Source organism: Uranotaenia lowii, chromosome 3, assembly GCF_029784155.1.
Source record: "Uranotaenia lowii strain MFRU-FL chromosome 3, ASM2978415v1, whole genome shotgun sequence".
In the NCBI taxonomy this organism is placed as follows: Eukaryota; Metazoa; Arthropoda; class Insecta; order Diptera; family Culicidae; genus Uranotaenia; species Uranotaenia lowii.
This window is the reverse complement of record NC_073693.1, coordinates 11,876,532-11,898,204: the sequence shown is the minus strand read 5'-3', so window position 1 is coordinate 11,898,204 and position 21,673 is coordinate 11,876,532. Positions and strand designations below refer to the sequence as shown.

Here is a 21,673-nt window from a genome sequence, read left to right as displayed (position 1 = left end):
TAGGGATGCGTATACCAAAGAAGTTTTTTATCAAATAGGATCATTTTAGTTTGTGATCAATGAAGTGATGTAATTCCATGTTTTTTTGCAATTATTTCCGGTTTTGCATTTGCACCCTGTTGTTGTTATCTTCCCAATGGAGCACATATGATCCACCTCAAAACTCAAATTTATCAAATGGATCATTAAAGTAGGCTTAAATTATGCATCTTTTGTTCTAGAACTTTAGCTGTAAATCAATATTTCTATTTTTAAAACGTGAAAAACCTCATGGGAAGGAAAGGGTTAATTGAGGTGAACCATAGAATTGACGCAGCGGATATGAACCTACACAGTCATCTAGAATCTCGAAATCAACGGCAGATCCATAATGTGGAGCACGGTTATTCGGACAACAATGACAGCGGTACGGAAGAGATAGATGTCATCAGAACGCGTCCATTCAACAGCCATTCCGGAATAAACCAAAATACATCGAGGTTGGATCGACAACAGCAGCCCGACCAGGTCAGAACGCGGCCCTACAACAATCAACCCGGAACGAATCAGAATTCATCAAGGCCAGATCGTCAACCGCAGTCCGATCAAGTCAAGCAGATTTTGTGTTGGAACTGCAAGAAGCTAGGCCATGGCTGGCGCGAGTGTTCAGAAACTAAGGTCGTGTTTTGTTACGGTTGTGGGGAACTGGGGAGAACAATTCGAAATTGTCCTCGTTGCGGGTTTAATGGGAACAATCCGAATTTTTCTAGACCGGGAAACCAGTAAGGGGATGCCTTGATAGGAACCGAAGCGTCCCAAGAACAGAAAAAGTTCCTTCTGAAAAGTTAGATTTAAATTTCGACCCTGTTAATGAACTTCATACCATTAAAATTCATTCTCGAAAATGTCCTTATCTAAAAGTTCAAGTTTTTGACTCTGAACTCATCGCTCTTTTGGATTCTGGTGCCGGAATTAGCGTAATAAATTCCTTACACCTCGCAGAAAAATATGGGTTGAAAATTCAACCAACGAAGTTGAGAGTTTGTACTGCAGATAGTACGGAATACAAATGTGTTGGATATTTAAATATTCCATACACATACAAAAATATTACTAGAGTAGTACCAACCGTTGTAGTACCAGAAATATCCAAACCAATACTGGGTTGTAATTTCTGGCGGAGTTTTGGTATCAAGCCGATGGTCGACCTTGGGAATGGTCCAGAGTTAATTGGTGAGTTCGAAGGTCAGGAGGAATCCATCGCGTTTAATCTTGAACCCATAGACCAATTACCTAAAATCAAAATCGAAGAAACGGATGGAACATTAGACATTCCTACTTTCGATGTTCCTGACAAACCACCAGAACCTACCCTAGAAATGATTGAGACTGAACATGAGCTCAGTTCTGAGGAAAAAAGTCAGCTTCTAGAAGCCATCAAGGAATTCGAATTCACAAGTAGCGGGAAATTGGGGCGAACTAATGTTATTGAGCATAATATTGTTTTAAAAGAGGGGGCAAAACCTCGTAACCAACCGATCTACAGATGCTCTCCGAGTATACAGGCCGAAATCGACGCTGAGATCGAAAGGTTCAAAAACATGGACGTGATTGAAGAGTGCGTGAGCGAGTGGACGAATCCGTTGGTTCCTGTAAGGAAGTCCAATGGGAAGATCCGAGTTTGCTTGGATTCGCGGCGCCTGAACAGCTTGACAATGAAGGACACATACCCTATCCGGAATATGCTGGAAATATTCCAACGGTTAGAGCATGCAAAGTTCTTTTCCATAATCGACCTTAAAGATGCATATTTCCAAATTCCTCTTCGAGAAGAATGCAGGAAATATACAGCATTTCGTACGAAGCTTGGATTGTTCCAGTTCAAGGTTTGCCCGTTCGGAGTGACCGGAGCACCTGCTGCAATGAACAGACTCATGGACAGGACGATAGGATTCGATCTCATGCCAGCAGTATTTGTATACCTGGATGACATCGTGATAGCGACAAAGACCCTCACGGAACATCTTAGATTGGTAAAAATAGTAGCTGAGCGACTGAAAAAGGCCAATCTTACAATATCACTAGAAAAGTCCAGGTTTTGCCGGAAACAAATACGGTATTTAGGGTATTTGCTAACAGAAAAAGGAGTAGCAATTGATAGTTCACGAATTTCAGCAATTCTTAATTATGCACGGCCGAAAAATGTAAAAGACGTCAGAAGATTGTTGGGTTTAGCTGGATTTTACCAGAGGTACATTAAAAACTACAGCAAGGTAACTGTCCCTATTACTGATCTGCTCAAGAAGACGAATAAGAAATTTGCTTGGAACGAGAAAGCTGAAGAAGCTTTTTCTGAATTAAAATCGGTTTTGTGTTCAGCTCCTATTCTTGCTAACCCGGATTTCTCAAAGCCTTTTGCTATCGAATCGGATGCTTCCGATACCGCCGTTGGAGCCGCTTTAACCCAGGAACAGGAAGGCGAAACCAGAATAATAGCTTATTTTAGTAAGAAGCTGAGTAGGACTCAAAGGGCATACGCGAGCGTGGAGAAAGAATGTCTCGGTGTCTTACTAGCTATTGAAAACTTCAGACACTATGTGGAGGGTTCAAAGTTCAAGGTAATAACGGATGCTCGTAGTCTTTTGTGGTTGTTCACCATCGGAATAGAATCGGGTAATTCAAAACTACTCCGATGGGCCCTTAAAATACAATCTTATGATATTCAACTCGAGTATCGTAAGGGCTCTAAGAATATCACCGCAGATTGTTTGTCGAGATCCACTGATTTGATTGATGCCAATATGGACACTGAATACGATCAACTTATCAAACAAATATTGGAAAACCCAGATAAATTTCCTAAGCACCGAGTGACGGATGGACAAATCTATCAGCTTGAACCAAATCGCAACACAACAGATGATCCTCGCTTTAAATGGAAATTGTTTCCCCGGGAGAACGAAAGAGAAAAAATCATTAAGACCGAGCATGAAATTGCCCACCTTGGTCAAGAGAAAACACTACTAGCGCTTAAAATACGTTTTTTCTGACCAGGAATGGCTAAACAGGTGAAGCAATTTTGTCAGGAGTGCCTAAAATGCCAAACATCCAAAGCGGGAAACATAAACTCTACTCCGCCAATGGGAAGTCAAAAAGAATTCGTCCAATTTCCTTGGCAATTCGTTACATTGGATTTTGTTGGACCTTTACCGGCTTCAGGAAAAGCGAGACACACCTGTTTGCTTGTAGCAACAGATGTGTTCAGCAAATTCATTTTAGTTCAGCCATTTAGGGAAGCGAAAGCGAGTTCACTCACAGAATTCGTGAAAAATATGATTTTTCTGCTATTCGGAGTTCCGGAAGTAATTTTAACCGATAACGGTACTCAATTTACTTCAAAATTGTTCAAAAGTCTTCTGGAGGAATACGGAGTAAACCATTGGTTGACACCTGCATACCACCCTCAGGTGAACAACACGGAACGGGTGAATCGTGTAATAACGACGGCTATACGAGCAACGATCAATCAGCATAAAAACTGGGCTGACGACCTTCAGACTATTGCCTGTGCTATTCGTAGTGCAGTCCATGACTCAACAAAACATTCGCCATACTTCGTGGTATTCGGTCGCGAAAGAATTTCAGATGGTAAAGAATATCAACAAATGAGAAACGAACAACTATCAGGAACTACTCAGGAAGAAGACGAATCGCGTAAGAAGCTGTTCGAAGAAATTCGGAAAAATCTAACGAAGGCTTACGAACGTCACAAGAAAACTTATAATCTTCGCTCAAACTCTAATTGCCCTGTTTATTCTGAAGGAGAAACGGTTCTGAAAAGAACATTTGACCTGTCGGATAAGGCTAAAGGATTTTGCTCAAAACTGGCCCCTAAGTTTGAACTCGCCATCGTAAGAAAAGTACTTGGTAAACATTGTTATGAGCTCGAGTCAACGACCGGAAAAAGATTAGGAGTATTCTATGCTAATCACCTTAAAAAAGCTAATCTGCCCAGAACAAGCTAAAACCTTCATTAACCATTTTTTTTAAAGCTATGTACAACTTGGAAACAAGTGACAAAAAATTTTCACGAAGAAAATCGAAACGACAAGACCATTTCAAATCGATATCGAACTTATTCAAAATTGAATTGCTCACTATTTTTTTAAAGCTATGTACACCTTGGGAACAAGTGACAAACAATTTTCACGAAGAAAATCGAAACGTCAAGACCATTTCATATGAACATCGAACCCATTCAAAATTTAATTACTCACTCTTTTTTTAAAGCTATGTAAACCTTGGAAACAAGCGACAATTAATCCTTACAAGAAAACAAAATTCTTAAAATAATTCACAGCGGACAACAAAACCACTTTAAACTTCATTTTGTTAGCTATGAAGATCTTTAGTAAAAGTGACAACTTGATTTCAAATTTGGAAACTGAAATCGTCAGAAAAACTTCAATTTTTTATTGGTTTTTAATGCCACTTGATTGATGCGGGTGTTTTCATGTACTAGGGTAAGCGATGCTTATTTTGGCGGAAGCTTTGAAGGTTTAGGTGTTGATTTCAGAAGAGTCGTAGTGCCCACGAAGCATAAGAAGGAGCTAAGGTGATGACCTGCCAAAAGTACGTGTAACACGAATCCTAAAGCGAGCCTAAGCGATGACTTCTACAACATTTTAGTAGTGGTCGTTATAAGCAAAGAATGAGCCTATCCTCAAAGCAACAATTCCAAGAAAATTTGAATCGTCTTCTCAACATAATTGAAAATGCTTAAAGCTTTCATGTTGAGCTCAAACCATTTGAATAATACTCTGTAACACCTCAAAGAAAAAGGTAACAGATGAACGACCATCGAAAACCGAAAAGGCAAAAATTTTGGGAGTGGAAATTGCTTCCCCTCTTTTGTACATAAATTCTTCTTGTAAATAGTTTTGTAAATATTAATTAAGTTAGTAGTCGCGCCTGCCTGCGGTTTCTCCTATTGTAAATACTTAAATTTAGGTTAGTAAAATAATATTAAAAATACTCACAGTTTGTTTTGGTCCTTGTTTCAATATTTTTCCATTGTTTTCTTTTTCCGTAGACTTCCTCCTTGTTCAGTTTTTGTTATTCGTAATCCACTTTTTCTTCTTTTTCCGTAGATAATTCCTCTGTGTTTAGATTTTGTTATTCGTCATAATGTCCATAGGTTAGTTTCAATTTCTGGATAATCCTTCTTCAACTACTAGGAGACCTAGTTCCATTCGGGATGTTTTGCATATCAAAAAAAGTCCTTATCCTTATTCGATGTTGGCTCATCCTTAATTTATCCCAGATCAAAGAAAGTGCATTTCACCTCATCATCACTGGATTCGTTAACCATCACTAGACCTAAAACGAAATAGAAAACCCCACCCAAGCCCCAAAAAAAAACAGTTCATTAAACAAACATCTTACTTACGATACTAAGTACTTTCCTGGTAAAAACACAGCAAATCCGATATCCGCTGCAGCTCGTTCCGGTCCATGATTACCTGGTCCTCTCAATTCCGGGAACCACCAGAAATCTAGTATCCTTCTGCGGCCAAAAGAACGATTCCACATGCCACCGAAATTGCACTCCGCTCAACCGTTCAGAAAATTTTTCACTTTTGACATTTCTCTTTCTGTTTATGATCGTCTTGCGTTGGCTGCGTCAGTGTGCGTGAGAGTTGGCGGTGAGCGGCGCGCCTCATCGGCCAACATGCTAGAGAATATATACACGCTCCTTGTTTTAAACTCAAAATTAAGTAGTTTTGGTTCAAAACAGCACTTCAGTTGCAGCCCTCAACTTTGAGTAAGACTGAGCAAACGCAAAAACTAAGTTCTGACTGGCATACTCAAACCTAAGTTCGAAAGCGAGTTCCATTTTTTGAACTTTCTTTATGCCTTTATTCGTAGTTACCCAAAATGTAGTTCTCGCAGCCGAACTCGCTAAGTGCTTTCAGTTCAACACACGCGAGGAGGGTTCAATTTTTAGTTCATTAGATCGATCTCAGTTTTGCTCCTTCGCCGAAGGAAAAATGGGATTAGTTTGAGTTCGCTGTTCGAACTTCCTTTTGAACCATCGCAAGGAGGAAAAAAGGAACTCAACTTTAGTTCATACAATCGAACTATGATTTGACCACGGTCAAACAGCACTTCAGTGGCAGCCCTCAGCTTTGAGTTTGATTGGGCAATAGCGAAACTAAGTTCTGACAAGCATACTCAAAACTAAGTTCAAAAGCGAGTACCATTTTTTGAACTGTTTTTTATGCCCTTGTTCGTAGCTACCTGAAATGCGGCTCGGCAAAAATGGCACGAATGGGATTAGTTTTGAGTTCGCAGTTCGAACTCCATTTTGAACAATCGCGAGGAGGAAAAAGGGTACTTAACTTTAAGTTCATAGAATCGAACTATGTTTTGAACCTCGGTCGTACTTAATTTTGAGTTTAAAAAAAGGAGCGTGTATGTTCATTACGATGAATGATAGGTGTGTTCATGAATGGGTTGAATGTGATTGAAATCAAATATTTTTTTTTCCTTCTCAAATTATTTCGCAAGAAATAATTTTGATGAAGAGTTATTAATTCGTGTTCGTTTTCTCATGTTATGTTTTCCAGTTAAACAATACTGGTTTAGTTTCAGAGAGTCGTTCATGTTGTTCCGTGTTTGTTTTGCACATGTGACGTTTTCCGGACAAGAAGGTCTGGTGTAGTTGCAGTGAGGCAAACCGGGTGTTTATGTTCGTGTTTGTTTTCCACATGTAGCGTTTTCCGAACAAAAAGGTTTGGTATAGCTACAGTGAGGCAAACCGGTTATTTTTCGTGTTCGTTTTCCACATGTAATGTTTTCCGGGCAGGAAGGTCTGGTGTAATTACAGTGAGGCGAACCGGTTATGTTTCGTGTTTGTTTTCCACATAAAACGTTTTCCGGACAGGAAGGTCTGGTGTAGTTTTAGTGAGGCAAACCGGTTAAGTTTCGAAGAATAAGCATTCCAGATCTTCGGATAACAAAACTTCTGGAGGGGAATGACTTAGGATTCAGTTTATATATTGTGTAGTTCTGTGTAAAGGTTGATGTATTAAAATATCTATAATTTTTTTTGTAATAATCTTTGAAGTAAGAAATTACTCCAATTGATAATTGATTGATGTTTTGTTTTCCGTTGCGTATGAATGTGGATGTATGCCAACCAAGGTTGTTACGATCAGAACAGAGACGTTTGTATAGGAGACCAAGAAATAGCTACGAAAATTTGTTTGAATTTTTAATTCAAACAAATTTTCGTATTTTCAGTAGGGAATTATGTAACACTGTTACATGTTGTAAATATTTACCTAGATATATTTGTATACATTTCGTTATTTATTTATTTATTCGTGATTAGTACAATTATTATTGATAACATTAACCAAGAGCAACAAGACAAAATAAGCCTTTTCAAAATGCTATTACATAGAAAGGTATGCATTCAGACCACGCGCTTCACTTCATAACACTGCATCCAATCTTGCATACCAGTTCTTCTTCATAGGAAGTCGAACTTAATCGGGACTATTTCAGGCGTTCTTGATTTAGCGTCGCCTTCAGAGTTTGACCTCGTAAATGTTGGGATCCAAGGGCGGATCGAAATGAGAGGGTAGATTGATTTTATGTGGGAAGGAAAGGGATGCTACCAAACCGTGCCGAGAGCGCATCTATGACAAACACCGACGCTTGAAAGGTCGATGACCGCCTTCGGGGATCATCGGAATTCCTTTGAAAAAACCAGATTTTCCAAACTTGCGACCTTACTGAGGATCCCAGGAATTCACCTCTTCCACTTTGATCCTGACCGTGATTTAAGCCCAAGCGAGTGTTTTTGTACTTGGCCGCGTTTCGTAGATGTAATGTGAACACGTGAAGTGTCCTTCTAGATTAGATTTAATGTTTCCATATTATGTTCCTTCATTAACAGGACGATTTAGTTTAGCTAGCTAGTTGTCGTGTGCTCAAATCGTGTGCTCGCCTTTAAAAACAAAAAAAAAAAGGTAAAAAAATCTATGGTTTCTGTGTGTGAATGACTGTGTGTGCTAATTTTTTTTCGTTGAACAGCCGTTCAACGGCTTTTTATTTAGGAGCAAACACAACGCTTCTAGCGATAGCTAGCTGACCTGCCGCTCGAACCCGCTGAAGGTGCACGGAACAGGATCGAGGTTTTCCCGACCAGGAATTGTCGGAAGTGAACCACCCGTCAACACGTGGTTCAGTGGTCTGCCCGTTACAACCCCTTCCAGGCCACCAAGACTGATTCGCTGCTGATCTGCAGCATCATCCCCGCTGAGTTTTCGCCAACATCGACACGCCGTAATCAACGCCGTTCCCGGTCACTGATGAGCCGGTGATACTCCGCCCAGCAGTCGAATCTATTTTCGGCAACCCCGCAACAATCAGCTCTACTTTGCCGACGTAAGCAGAAATGGTACTGTAAGTACAACTAAAAATAACCCATGCGCATGTGAAGGAGATATATTTGGCCATTCTAAAATTAGCCACACACAGTTTTTTGGAAACCCTTTAAGCCACTAGGTTTCCCAGTTGAGAAGGCTGCGCCAATAACAGCCCATTCTCACCCTCTAAGCACACGTAGGGAAAGCAGGGAAAGAAACCCCAAAAAGCTAATATGTAATCCTAGGTAAAAATTCAAATAAAAACTTAGCTTAAGATATTGTACAAAAATGTAAATAGTTATCTTTCCGTTTCATTTCGTCTCAATACAAACTTTTTCAACCGCCAATACTGTATTTTGTTGAAACTTAAGAGAATTCATGCTTTCCCAGAACATTAAGTCTGATTGAAAAAGGGGATTTCACGTGTTTATCCGTTCGTTTTTAGTTTCTAGTTTTTGTAGTTAATTTTTTTGCTTCGGGAAGAACTGCTCGAGAAAACAGTTCCCTCGCTTATGCTTCGATCACCCAGGGGAAAACCGGAAAGTGAGTTCCTCCTGTGACGATCACGCAAGCGTGTGTTTTTTTCAAACGGATAGACCGTGGTTCGCGTCCCAGCTACCTCTTCGAATCGAAGGTGTAGTTTCCCTAGTACTTCTCCTTAACTTTGGTCTTCCGATCGTTTCCGCATCCGCTTTTGGATTCTTAGGAAAACCCGCCCTGAGGTTGGGTTTCTCGCCGGGCAATAAAACTCGACGAGCGGTCCTCGAAAGAGGTGGCGCTTAAATCGCTCGTTTATGAACGCGAAAATGATTTAGAGAATCCCACCCCCGCGCCTGCTATATCCTGTGGTTTAGCAACCTTTCCCTCCATTCAGTGGAACGATAAAAAGTGGGAAGAGGGTCTCTCATACACTTTTTTTTAAATATTTCGATAACTAATCGAAAAAATGGAATCAAATTTGTATGTATGGAGCATATTTGTGTACGGTAAATGTTTCTTCGATGAGTTGAGACACCCTTCTCTTGCCAGAGGGAAGATATAAAGTGGGGAAAGGGTCACCCATTTTTTGAATAACTCGAGAACTTATCGAAAATGGAGCCGTATATGACATGGGATTGTATTTGTATACAAGAAGTGTTTTTCGGATGATATAAGACTTCCCTTCCTTTCATTAGGGATAAAGGAATGGGGGAAATGGTCATTCTAACAATTTGTATAACAATTCGAGAACGAATAGGTAAAATAAGTGTCCCGAGACGTTATTTTGTTACAAAAAATGTTTCTATGATAGTTTGAAACCTTCTGCAAATTATAAAGGAACAACGAAGATTTCATATACAAACAAAAAAAATTTTGGCATAAGCTATAAACTTATGAAGCAAAGAAATCCAGAGGCATAAAAAAGATTAAAACACGGATTAAAAAAAATTAATAAAGATTTCAAAATAAAAAAAAATGCATTTTCTTTGAGCAAAAACATTTCAACAAATAAATGAAAAGTTAATAACTAAGTACCAAAAATTTCAATAACTTCTGGAAGGTGTAGCAATGCACACCGGGTCAGCTAGTTTCGAATCATATAAAATTGACAAGAATTCATAAGAAACAAAACTAGAGGGAAATCTGGGATTTGTGCATTCTGGGAAATGTTCCATTCCTAGGAAAAAAAATCTGGAAAATGGTCCATTCTGGGAAAAAAATCTGGTAAATGGTGCATTCTGGGGATTTTTTTTCTGGGAAATGGTTCATTCTGGGGTTTAATTTGTAACGTTTTCATGTTGCAAAAAAAAAAAAAAAATCAAAAGAATATTTCGAACTTATTGACCGAAAGGTCCCAAAAAAATGAAGGCTTAAGCGCCAAATTCCACAAGAAATTTGCCAACATTTCGTTTAAATTTGCCCGGCGGCTAGCGGGAAGTCGTGGTCCGTAGCATGTTGTGAGGACACTAGTTCGATCTACTAAAACACCTTTTTGTTCACAAAAGTTGTATTGATAATATTACAATGTTTTCATTGGCCAAAAGTAAAAAAAAACCACTACGTGAGCGCTCACGAATCAGCTTCAGGTCCGGCAGGAGCGGCTTCCGTCGGCTGATCCGGATTCATTAAAGCATACTCCAAAACAGAGCAATCCAAAAATAGAGGCCGCTGGTGTTCTGTTGAAAACCAGGGCGGAACAATTAGCACCACAAATCAGTAAATGATTATTGATTGGACTTACGCGGCCTCTTTTCGGTCCCAAACTCCATCTGGCGAGAGCGATCAAATTTCTTTTTAAATCTTTTTCGATTAATAGGATAGTGGCAATGAAAATTGCCTTTTCTGCGTCTAGCGGTCAAAATATTACGGGTGGAACGGCCTCGACACCCTGATCGCTCTCGCGGCACTTCCTCCCGTGTCACGATCATCGCCTCCTCAGCAGGTCCCAACGATCTACGGCAAAGCACACCAAAGCAGTACACAGTACGGTACAACCAGGCAGGATAGCGCACGACACGATGTTTAACAACACTTGGTCTAACTTAAGACCGATCGGGAGAAGGCCCAGAGACTGAGTGATCCCCGCGCGAAGAAATTGCTGCCCTTTTATAAATTTTAATCTCGTACTGTTTGCAGCTGACGATCGAGTGTATCATCGATCGACACTCGAGGTTTGTTTTCCGTCTCTCGAGTCTCTCCGCTCGTTCGTTGGAGGTTGGAACTTTTCCTATCGAACTCGAGGTCAGTGGTGCTCAAATAAAATGCTACAAATTTCGGGTATTTATCATTCTGAGCAAAAGTTTTCTGGTAAATGGGATACAATCCCAATTAGTTGAAAAATAACCAACTGTTTTGGTTGATTTGATTTCTTCAATCGCGAAATCAATATGAGACAAAGAGTTTCATTGCGCTGATGAGTTTCCTAAAACGGTCTTTTTCAAATCATAAGAAACAAAAAGGAGGATCACTTCATCCATTAACAAAGCTTTATTATATTTAATATCTCCTCATAAATATTCTCCGAAATTTAGATAAAAATTTGTTTACTCTGAATGGTCGGTTTCGAAATGAAATTAGTGTTTACGGAATGAGAAAATTTGAACACTTATTTACCTTACTATAAAACTTTTTATCCCTGCCTCAAGCATAGAAGAAGGAGTTTTCTTAAGAAAAGTCTAAGAGCATAGGAGGTGTAAGATAATTCGATCGCTCCATTCACCGAAATGGATCCTGATCTTACCTTTCCCCTACAACACAACCCTTTCCTTGAATATTTAAATCTCGCGAGAGCAAACATAAACTAGTCGCAACTTCTTTCCATATTGAAAATTTGTGGCCTGGACATCATATTCTATATGGGAAAAAGAAATTTTAAAGTTATTTTGATAACTTTTGCAGCAGTTTCTGTGAATTCTTAAAATGTTTCATACGACGTACGTCAAAAATATATATTCGCAGACGTATAGGCCGTCTATACGTCTGCGAATCTTTATTTTGTTTCTGATTTTTTCAAAATTAATCTTTGGAATAAAAGGGACATTGTTTTTTTTGTCATTTTTGTCATTTCTGTCATTTTTGTTTTTCTGTTAAAAAAAAAATATCTCTCATTTCTACTATGTATTGTTTTTTGCCTACCCACGGGCGCATTTCTTCCTCATGTTCGTTTCCGGTCCGGCAGTGGAACTGTATTGTTTTTTTGTATTTTAAAATACAAACTGTAAATTTTTTTAGAACAAACCGTGAATCATTCTAACAGGGTCTGACCGTCAGTTACATTGCGGAAATTCCTACGGGTTTCATTGATTTATGGTTTGCACATACATATCGTGACATTTTTCATTGATACAGGTTGTAATATCAGTCTGCGGCAAGCTTCAATTCAATGCATTTGTAATATTAAAGCCTCCACATGTTACGGCTGCATAAGCCAAATCCGATGATTGAAATTTTAAACTGATAGAAAAGAAACTATTTTAGGGCTGATTGATAGTTTTTTTGCCCAACAAAGATTACAGTATACGTGGGTGCAAACTTTTAGCTGCTAATCAGGATAAATACTCCACTCTCTTACCGAATCCACAGCCCAGCAACAGATAAGCCAACAGGGCACCGACCACCATTCATGGCAGTGCATCTCCCACGCAATGACCCTGTGTACTTAGACGTTGATGGGAAAAGTTTTTCTATACATTGATCTAGCAGTGCACACCACCGAAAGTTTCGACTTCCCGACTGTGACGCCATGAAGTGTGAAATTATGGGAAGCTGAGCTGCTGAAAGATTCGTGGTTATGTATTTTTTTATGTTTGCGCTTCCTGTGGCACCACAGCTGTGGTGCAGAATACCAAAAAAAAGTATAGCCGCTTTATGTGCCATTAGGAGATCCTTCTTTGGAATTGGGATACCACAAAGAAAAATATTTCTTGGAAAATACAATATTTCTTGAAAATTATAATAGGCAACAATCAAATCAATTGGGCTGACTTGATGTAAGCAAACAAGCTTTTGAATCAAAAAACAAACATCTGACACCTCAATTAAATCTTTTTTTGAAAATTTTGTCTTCACTGTGCTTTTTCCAACTTTCATTATCAGCTCACTATCGAAAGAAAATAACAAATCTATCGAAACAGGAGGAAAGCGATAAACTGGTGGTCGGTGGAATGAAAAACAACGGGATGCATTTCGGTGGCATGAGGTCGTAACTTGTCTGCATCCTCTAGCGGTTCATAATTTAACAACAGCATAAGCTTGAGCAGCAAAATCCTCTTGCAGTAAAATTTGTGGAAATTTTTACTAAGGAGGTTGAATCGCCGAAAGCAATAGCTTCAAAAAAGAACCAGAAAAAAGTCTTAGTACTCCGATAAAAAAGTAACATAAAATTCTTCTTTTTTTAGGGCTTTGCTAATATTTTTAAATTTGTTGGGGTTCCAGATAACAAATAAGTTTTGACAGCCAATTTTAAGGTCTCTTGAAATAGGACTGACTTCTTCGAAACGATCTGCCCTAACACTCTTAAACGCCTGGATGTATGCAACACCAATACGAAGTTGTTTTAAATCAAAAACATTTCCTGAATCTACCCAATTTTGACAATTTTGACTGTTTTGATAATATTTGTTCCCGATTAGATAAATTTTGACAATTTTGACAATTTTGACAATTTTGACAGTTTTGACAATTTTGACAATTTTGACAATTTTGACAATTTTGACAATTTTGACAATTTTGACAATTTTGACAATTTTGACAATTTTGACAATTTTGACAATTTTGACAATTTTGACAATTTTGACAATTTTGACAATTTTGACAATTTTGACAATTTTGACAATTTTGACAATTTTGACAATTTTGACAATTTTGACAATTTTGACAATTTTGACAATTTTGACAATTTTGACAATTTTGACAATTTTGACAATTTTGACAATTTTGACAATTTTGACAATTTTGACAATTTTGACAATTTTGACAATTTTGACAATTTTGACAATTTTGACAATTTTGACAATTTTGACAATTTTGACAATTTTGACAATTTTGACAATTTTGACAATTTTGACAATTTTGACAATTTTGACAATTTTGACAATTTTGACAATTTTGACAATTTTGACAATTTTGACAATTTTGACAATTTTGACAATTTTGACAATTTTGACAATTTTGACAATTTTGAAAATTTTGAAAATTTTGAAAATTTTGACAATTTTGACAATTTTGACAATTTTGACAATTTTGACAATTTTGACAATTTTGACAATTTTGACAATTTTGACAATTTTGACAATTTTTACAATTTTTACAATTTTGACAATTTTGACAATTTTGACAATTTTGACAATTTTGACAATTTTGACAATTTTGACAATTTTGACAATTTTGACAATTTTGACAATTTTGACAATTTTGACAATTTCGACAATTTTGACAATTTTGACAATTTTGACAATTTTGACAATTTTGACAATTTTGACAATTTTGACAATTTTGACAATTTTGACAATTTTGACAATTTTGACAATTTTGACAATTTTGACAATTTTGACAATTTTGACAATTTTGACAATTTTGACAATTTTGACAATTTTGACAATTTTGACAATTTTGACAATTTTGACAATTTTGACAATTTTGACAATTTTGACAATTTTGACAATTTTGACAATTTTGACAATTTTGACAATTTTGACAATTTTGACAATTTTGAAAATTTTGACAATTTTGACAATTTTGACAATTTTTCGTTCAATTTAACACGCCTTGATCCTTGTTTTCTAAACCATTTGCTCAACATTTGACATTGTTCCTAGAAAAATCACAATTGCAAGAATGCGAGTCGTTCAGCTTTTTTTCCCAACTTTCAATATTCTGATCGATGAATAAAAAACCCATCTCATAATTACTTTCACATATTTGTGATCCCGTTTCTGTTCATGGTTCTGGAAAGCTCGATTCAAATTGCTGCGCTGGCTGCCGACAACGACGATGTGAACCATTTATTGCATGCTCGAATATTTTCTCGGAACTGAAAACAAAAATAACGATCGAAACGCCGCAGATAAACGCTTCCATTCTCATGATTCTGGTGAAATTAAAAGTTTTTTTTTTTTACTTTTGCCGCTTTGATTTAGCTTGTTTGGCGTTCATTTTCCACCCCCAATTGACTTTCTTTTCAAACGGAAATGATGAAATTGCATTGTGCAAAAAACGTAAGCGATTTCAACTTAAGCCCCCGGCTTAAAGCTGCTGGTTGAAGGTTATTTTTCTACTAAATAATCATTTGGTGGCTTCTTCAAGAATAATTTATGCTCATCTCCCTTCGAGAAAGTTTTACACGTCCTTCACGTTCCCTCAAGACCTAAAGAGCCAATCTGATTCCTCCAAGTGAATAATTTTGAATGCTTTACACAACGTATTAACAATTCCATTTCCCCCCATTAGACGGGCTCGTTGAGAACCAAAGAAGGTGTGCTTCTGTTCCGTATGTCGTAAGGAGATGTTTCCATGTTTCTTCGGACAGCCCGAGGCAGATTCCACAAACTAATAAGCAATATTTTTCGATGCAAATCTCTTCCGACGATAATATTCAGCCCGTCTGGCTGGAAACATCTGGCAGAAGCTTTCCAGAGCATCTTTAACGGTTTTGTTACTGTTGGTTTTATCCAATTTCTTCTAGAGAGCCGAAATTATTCAATTTTTTTCGCTGTTTTGCTATAAAATAAAAGCCAAAGTAGGAATCTTCTAATCTTTTTTGATAATCAAATAGAAATAAATCAACATCTAAACCATTTTAACTTCCTTAGCTCACAAAATCTAACTGGTTGATTAGCTTTATTATCCATTAAACTCGTAATATTTATTTTCCAACTGTTTCTTACGATTCGGGCATCCGGCATAAAATCTGCAGCAAAGACGATGACTAAATCGAATACGACCACCGCCGGAAACGTTCTTCACACAAAACAGGTAGGAGCCAAAAATTCAGAGGAGGTCCCTGTCTAGTGTCCCTCTTCATGGACGCCGCGTGACTTCTCGAGAAGCAGCTCCCGGTAATAGAATCATTTTGGCCGATTAACGATGCCGGTTTGTTGGGCAGTTTTGTGCCGCAACAGATGGCAAAGGTGACGAGTTTCCGGAAATTGTATTGGCTGATTGGCTTACGGTTGTAATAAAAAAATGAAGAAAAGTCTTTGGCTGTTTACTGGGAAGACAAAATAATGCTTGTTTAAGATTTTCTTTTTCTGTTGAGCATCATCCGGAACTACTATTCAGATATTTGACCAAGCTCACATACCTTCTCTACATTTTAAAGCGGGAAGGCCCAAGATCTGTTTATTCATAAAACATGGTAGAAATGTCTCAAATCTTAAAAAAAAAATGCCAATATCCTGACTCAATTTAAATAAGGCTACCAAATTGCCCGGTTTCATCCGGGGTTTCTCGAATATTTACAACAAAATTTTGGAAAAATCCTGTCCGGCCCAGTTTCCCGGATTTCATTTATAAACATACTAAAAAAAAACAACTTTCAAATTGGGGCATTCAAAACGAAATTTTTCGAGCAAATTTTCTAAATATAATCATAAAAGACTTTTTGGAAGCCTTAAATACTATTTAATATCTGCTGATAAGTTTGATGAAAAAACATTGTTTTCAAGTTTTTTTTTGTTTTTTTATTTACAATAATTCTTGGGTTTTGACCCAGTTCGGATCGAAGCTTCGTTGAGTATGGACGTATTTTATGAGCTGTGCGTTTCGGTTGTGAGCTAACGGAGCCTACTCTAAGTAGTGAGTGCTGAACACGAAAACGGAACAAAGTTATATAAAATGGAACCGAAAAGAGAAAACACTTAAATGTTACGTTTCGGTTCAACGTCAAGAAATCCATCGAATGGCGAAGTTTTCGAATTTTTCAAAAAACAATTATGAACAAGCAACGAACTTAGTGCAATGTACCGGGAGAACTTTTGTCTGTTTGTGCGATTCCAATCGGAAGATCTGATGAAAACAGCCTTATCAAATATGGGGCCACAAGTGGCATTTAGTTATGCTGATGGTGTTACGATAAACGTAAATGTTTCGGTAGCGAATGGAGCCTTTAAATACATTAGAATTTTCGGTTTGCCTCCGGAAGTTGACGACAACCAGATTTTCAACGTTATGTCTAAGTACGGAAAAGTTCAAAATCTTGTACAGGAACTTTTCTCGGCTGAAACAGGGTTTTCCATTTTAAATGGAGTAAGAGGTGTGGAAATGGAGGTGCTAGAAGAGATCCCAGCGCAACTGCGAATCCAGAATGTAAAGGCCAGGATTTATTATGAAGGCCTACAAAAAAAATGCTTTGTATGCGGTGCATTGATAATGATACCATAGAAATGTAGAAAACTATACCATTTTTTTATTTTTATTTTATCTTTTATAATTTAGAAGTTATGAAACAAAGAAATAAAGTGGATCATGATTCCTCCCTCTCCCATATTAAGGTGTTTAGTTATTATGAACAAAATAACCCAGTTTTTTATACTATTGAACAAGTAGTTCTTTAGTTTTCAAACTCTGGAAAGTGGCCAAAAATGAATGTCTGGTTCCCTTCTTCATTTTAATTTTTTTCTTCTTATTTTTAAGTTGCATCTTGTGGGTGTGAAATGCTCGTTTATAATTACCCCCTTTTCTGTGAGGTATTTATGAAATCTGTTACGCTTCTTCCAAGAACAATATTTTTTCTAAAAAAAAAAGACACGGCTCAAAACAATTCTCGTTTCTCAGAGACATGAATTTAGTTAATAACTGTAACTAAAAATTTACATAGATAGGTTTGTGAGTTACTGTAACTTATCAATTGAATGATAGACTATCACATTTGATAAGTTTATAGACTTTGCTATGACCCCAACGGTGCTAATGGCGTTTGTTCAGAATTACCCCTTGTTCATAAGTACCCCACTTAGCTCTTAGTGCATTGAAGATGTATTGGGAAAACGAGCTTAGAAGTTTTCGTATTGTCCGTTTTTCATATTTTTTTTGGAAAATTTTTGTTATCATTCGACCAAAAAGTATGGAAATACAATTATTAAAATTATTAAAATGTAAATTTAAAGTTGACGATGTTCGAACTTTGGCCCCAAACGCTTCATTTGAATATAATTTGCATTGTTTTAGCTTGAAAATATAGTAATTTGCGCAGCATACGAAATCGCCAAATGTAATACCATGACAAGTCCTGTTTGGAAGCACATCGTATATGATTAAACATTTTTCTAACATGATTTGGGTAAATGAAATCAATATTATTTGCTGCGTCGAGAAGTGAAATAATGATATGACACTTTGTGGTTGTTTGAAAAAAAAAAGTGGAAAGCTTTAAATCGCAGACAACAGATACCCAGACTGACCACTGAAGGCTGATTTTGGCGCTTGTTCCGCAGCGCTATATACGGGTTATCGTGAAACTAACGGCCACATACACAAATGGAAAAATCTCGATATATCACACACACATTTGCATTGTGCCACTTGTTTTTTTACATCTAGCGAAGAACACGGTCGTTTTTGATTACTTACTTTTGATAGAAAAAAAATAACACGATATATTTCGAAAACCACTAAAGAACCTTTTTTGAATTGGAGCGCATTAACCAAATGTGGTTAAAATTCAACCATAAATACATAAAAAATACATCGACTTCGACAGAAATGAAAATTGACTGAAAATTTAAGATTTTCTGCTCCACTTCCTTATTGCGTTGTGGTTGAAAAATAACCATTTTATGACATCTTAGGCTTCATTTGTAAAGATCACTTTCAACTGCAAGACTTCGTTAACCCCGAAACCTCCGTCAAGGATAAGTTAAAGTTTCCCAAGTAGAAAAATATTGTGACAACCCAATTATTTGTAAATACTTATAAAACGATCTAGGGCTTGTTGAGAAAACGACAAATGACATCGTAAAAACATTCCACTGATTGTATATTGCAAAACTACAGTATATTGAATGTGGCTTTAAATTATATTACTGTTTAGAACTGTTAAATCAGTTGAATGGACGAGATTCTCACAAAATTTTGTTGAACAATCTGTTGCAGTTAGAGTTTCTCAAAACCCTTCACCTAGCCGAATTGCCGCATTTATAGAGGTTTACAAAAACTGAATAAAACAAAAGTAGACGTGATATTTACAAAATTTGTAAAGCAATGTTTTGTTATCAGAAGAAGCTTAATGAAAATCGCAACAACGAAATATACCATTAGGTCACCATCTACAACAAAAAACCGGTGTCAGATTTTTATTTACTTTTTCCTCCAATAAATCCTAAAACTTCACTTTCTATGAAAAATTTAGTCACATTCGAGAAATGTCTTCTTTTCGAAATATCTAACTAAACTTGGATATCAAACTAGCCCTTTTACTACCTACTGGAAGAGGCAGTTTGGCTTCGAGATGATGCATTTTCCATCAAATTTAGTACAATTTCGAACAAAGTGTGTTGGTTGACATAATGATGATTCTCGACAAACAATCTCAATTATCCGAGTCTGTTTATTCTTAGCTATTCTTAGCTTAACTTTTCCTGTTCTGGTGTTAAGTAATTTTTTCATTATTATTTTTTTGGTTATATTTCGAACCATTTTTTGAATATCGCACGTGTAATTGATTTTATCCATGGGTAAAATAAAACAAACGTGAATTCGTCACATCAAAATCAAAACATTAAATGAATTCACTCACACAGACATACGATATTTGACATTCCATAATACGACAAGAAAATAAAAATGACTATCGTTTGCATCAAGAAAGTACTGTTTTTTTACCATTCAAAATTCGTTTTGGTGGTGTGGAAAAGCATTGAAATCGATATATAAGTTTAGTTACAGCGAAATTATTTCTTATTTACTGGGCATCGGTTAAGGAACATTAAAATGACCTTTATTCAAAATTATAGTTTTTTGAAGAATGGATTCATTTAGTAAACTAATTACTTTCGAGATATGGTTTTAACAAAACTTTGAATCAAAGAATTTCGTTGAATGTCAAAGGTGAAAAAAATTCGGAGAAATCGATTTGAAACCTACATTTTGAAATATTCCAAATTCAGTGCAGTTTTTCAACAATTTTTCTTCCGAATAAAATATTTTTAAGTTGACACTTCTCACGCGCACTTGCTCTCGTGTACGGATTAAGATGGGGAAAAAAGTCTAAAAACATGATCGCTTTTATTTCCAGTCCAGTCCAGAATTATGCCAAAAGCAGTTGTTTTTTGACATTTCTCACGCACATTTGAGCAGGAAAAAATACCCGGTCGACAAACACGGTCGTTTCTGAGGTTATTTTTCCAAAAAAATATAAGTTTTAGTGAAACTACCAGCATCACAAACACTTCCAGCGGCAAATAGCATTTGAGATCTTATCAATACATTCATCATATTTAAATATTATTCAATATATGTCAATAACTTATTTCACTCCTCAAACCTATCTAGGTACGAGCTAAGAAACAGTTAAGATAAATTAGAATTCAAGTTTTTCAAGGATTTATATATAGCTTGGCTTTTTGGTCGCAGTCAACCTTTCAGATTAAGACAAACAATTCCGAACTTAATGAATTATTTATAACAGACGTTATAATTTTCATACTGTTACTCAGCCGGATAAATTAATTTTGAAATCAAAACTGAATCTCAAAATTAATTGGCTCTGAACTAATGATTGCAATAACGTTGCGTTTGTATTTTTTTCCATCTCAATCGATCAACAGTCATTGTTTGTATAACATTCATCTGTTATTATGATACAGTAAATTAAAGTAAACAATTAACATTGAAGACAAAAACGATAGTGAAAATGTTTGAGATAGAATTTCAAATACTAACAGGTGATTCAATTAAGACGGTTTTCATTTGGCTTGTTAATTATCAGGTGTAATTATTTTTCTTGATGTAGCACAGTAGTTTCACGATGCCCCGACAGATGGCGTATGATTCTGGGCGACTTAAAGTTGTATGGATTCAAGCGCCACTGTTCAGTCTGGGTATCTGGTGTCTGCGTTTAAATACAATTTTATAATCCAACACGCCTAGCATATTTGTTTTGATTCATATCGATATCAGAAAAAAACAATAAGATGGTTTCGACTGGAATGGATCGAAAACATTTCATTGAACATGTACTAACGTACTCAACTGAAGATGTATCAAACGCTTTATATATTTTCAGTACAATAACAACAAAATTCGATGAAAATGAGCAGGCACATCAACTGAGCAAGAGACTGTCTTGCTCTGAAAATCATCTAAAATCAAACGGAGCATCATGCAACAACAGGGTTAGATGAAACATTTTTATGCCACAACATTTATTAAATTTTTTGATAAAATGTAATAAAGTTATCGAATAATGCTACTAAAATCACTGATAATAAAATGCTGATGACATAGTTTCTCACATCGTGAGATAGTTATTTAAAGTTTTTGTTTCTCATAAAAAATTTTAAAAAATCGAGCAATAGATGTACAAATTTTTACATTTTTCGATGCCGTAAAAACTTTGGCGATTGGCTTAATGATATTACCTAAAAAATTTATATTGCTTTTATTATCCTTTACCAACACTGTTGGCGCTAACATATTTTCCGGACTAACACCATATTGTTTGAAATAATTTTTTTTTATAATTCAGTTGCCAGTCTGAGCTAAATTGCATCAAAACCCAAACCAAAGATTCACTATTGAAAATCTTGTTTCCATATGCTGGAATGTTACTGTTTTGCATC

General features: G+C 36.5%; 2 protein-coding genes across 4 annotated transcripts in view; one reads left to right on the top strand and one right to left on the bottom strand.

The window, feature by feature from the left end:
- LOC129750963 (opsin, ultraviolet-sensitive) overlaps nt 1-21,673 on the bottom strand; it is a 422,334-nt gene that overhangs the window by 203,084 nt on the left and 197,577 nt on the right. The gene's annotated exons all lie outside the window — the stretch shown is intronic.
- LOC129751973 (uncharacterized) lies at nt 1,179-8,372 on the top strand. The gene is made up of 4 exons (XM_055747767.1): nt 1,179-2,012; nt 2,391-2,652; nt 3,199-3,890; nt 8,265-8,372. The coding sequence occupies exons 1-4, from the start codon at nt 1,179-1,181 to the stop codon at nt 8,370-8,372; spliced, it is 1,896 nt and encodes a 631-aa protein (XP_055603742.1).

Coding starts and splice junctions, on each gene's coding strand:
- LOC129751973 (XM_055747767.1), top strand. CDS start 1,179: ATGGTCGACCTTGGGAATGGTCCAGAGTTAATTGGTGAGTTCGAAGGT. Junction 2,653..3,198: donor CACCATCGGAATAGAATCGG/GTAATTCAAAAC, acceptor TACCGGCTTCAG/GAAAAGCGAGACACACCTGT. Junction 3,891..8,264: donor CTAAGTTTGAACTCGCCATC/GTAAGAAAAGTA, acceptor AACCCCTTCCAG/GCCACCAAGACTGATTCGCT.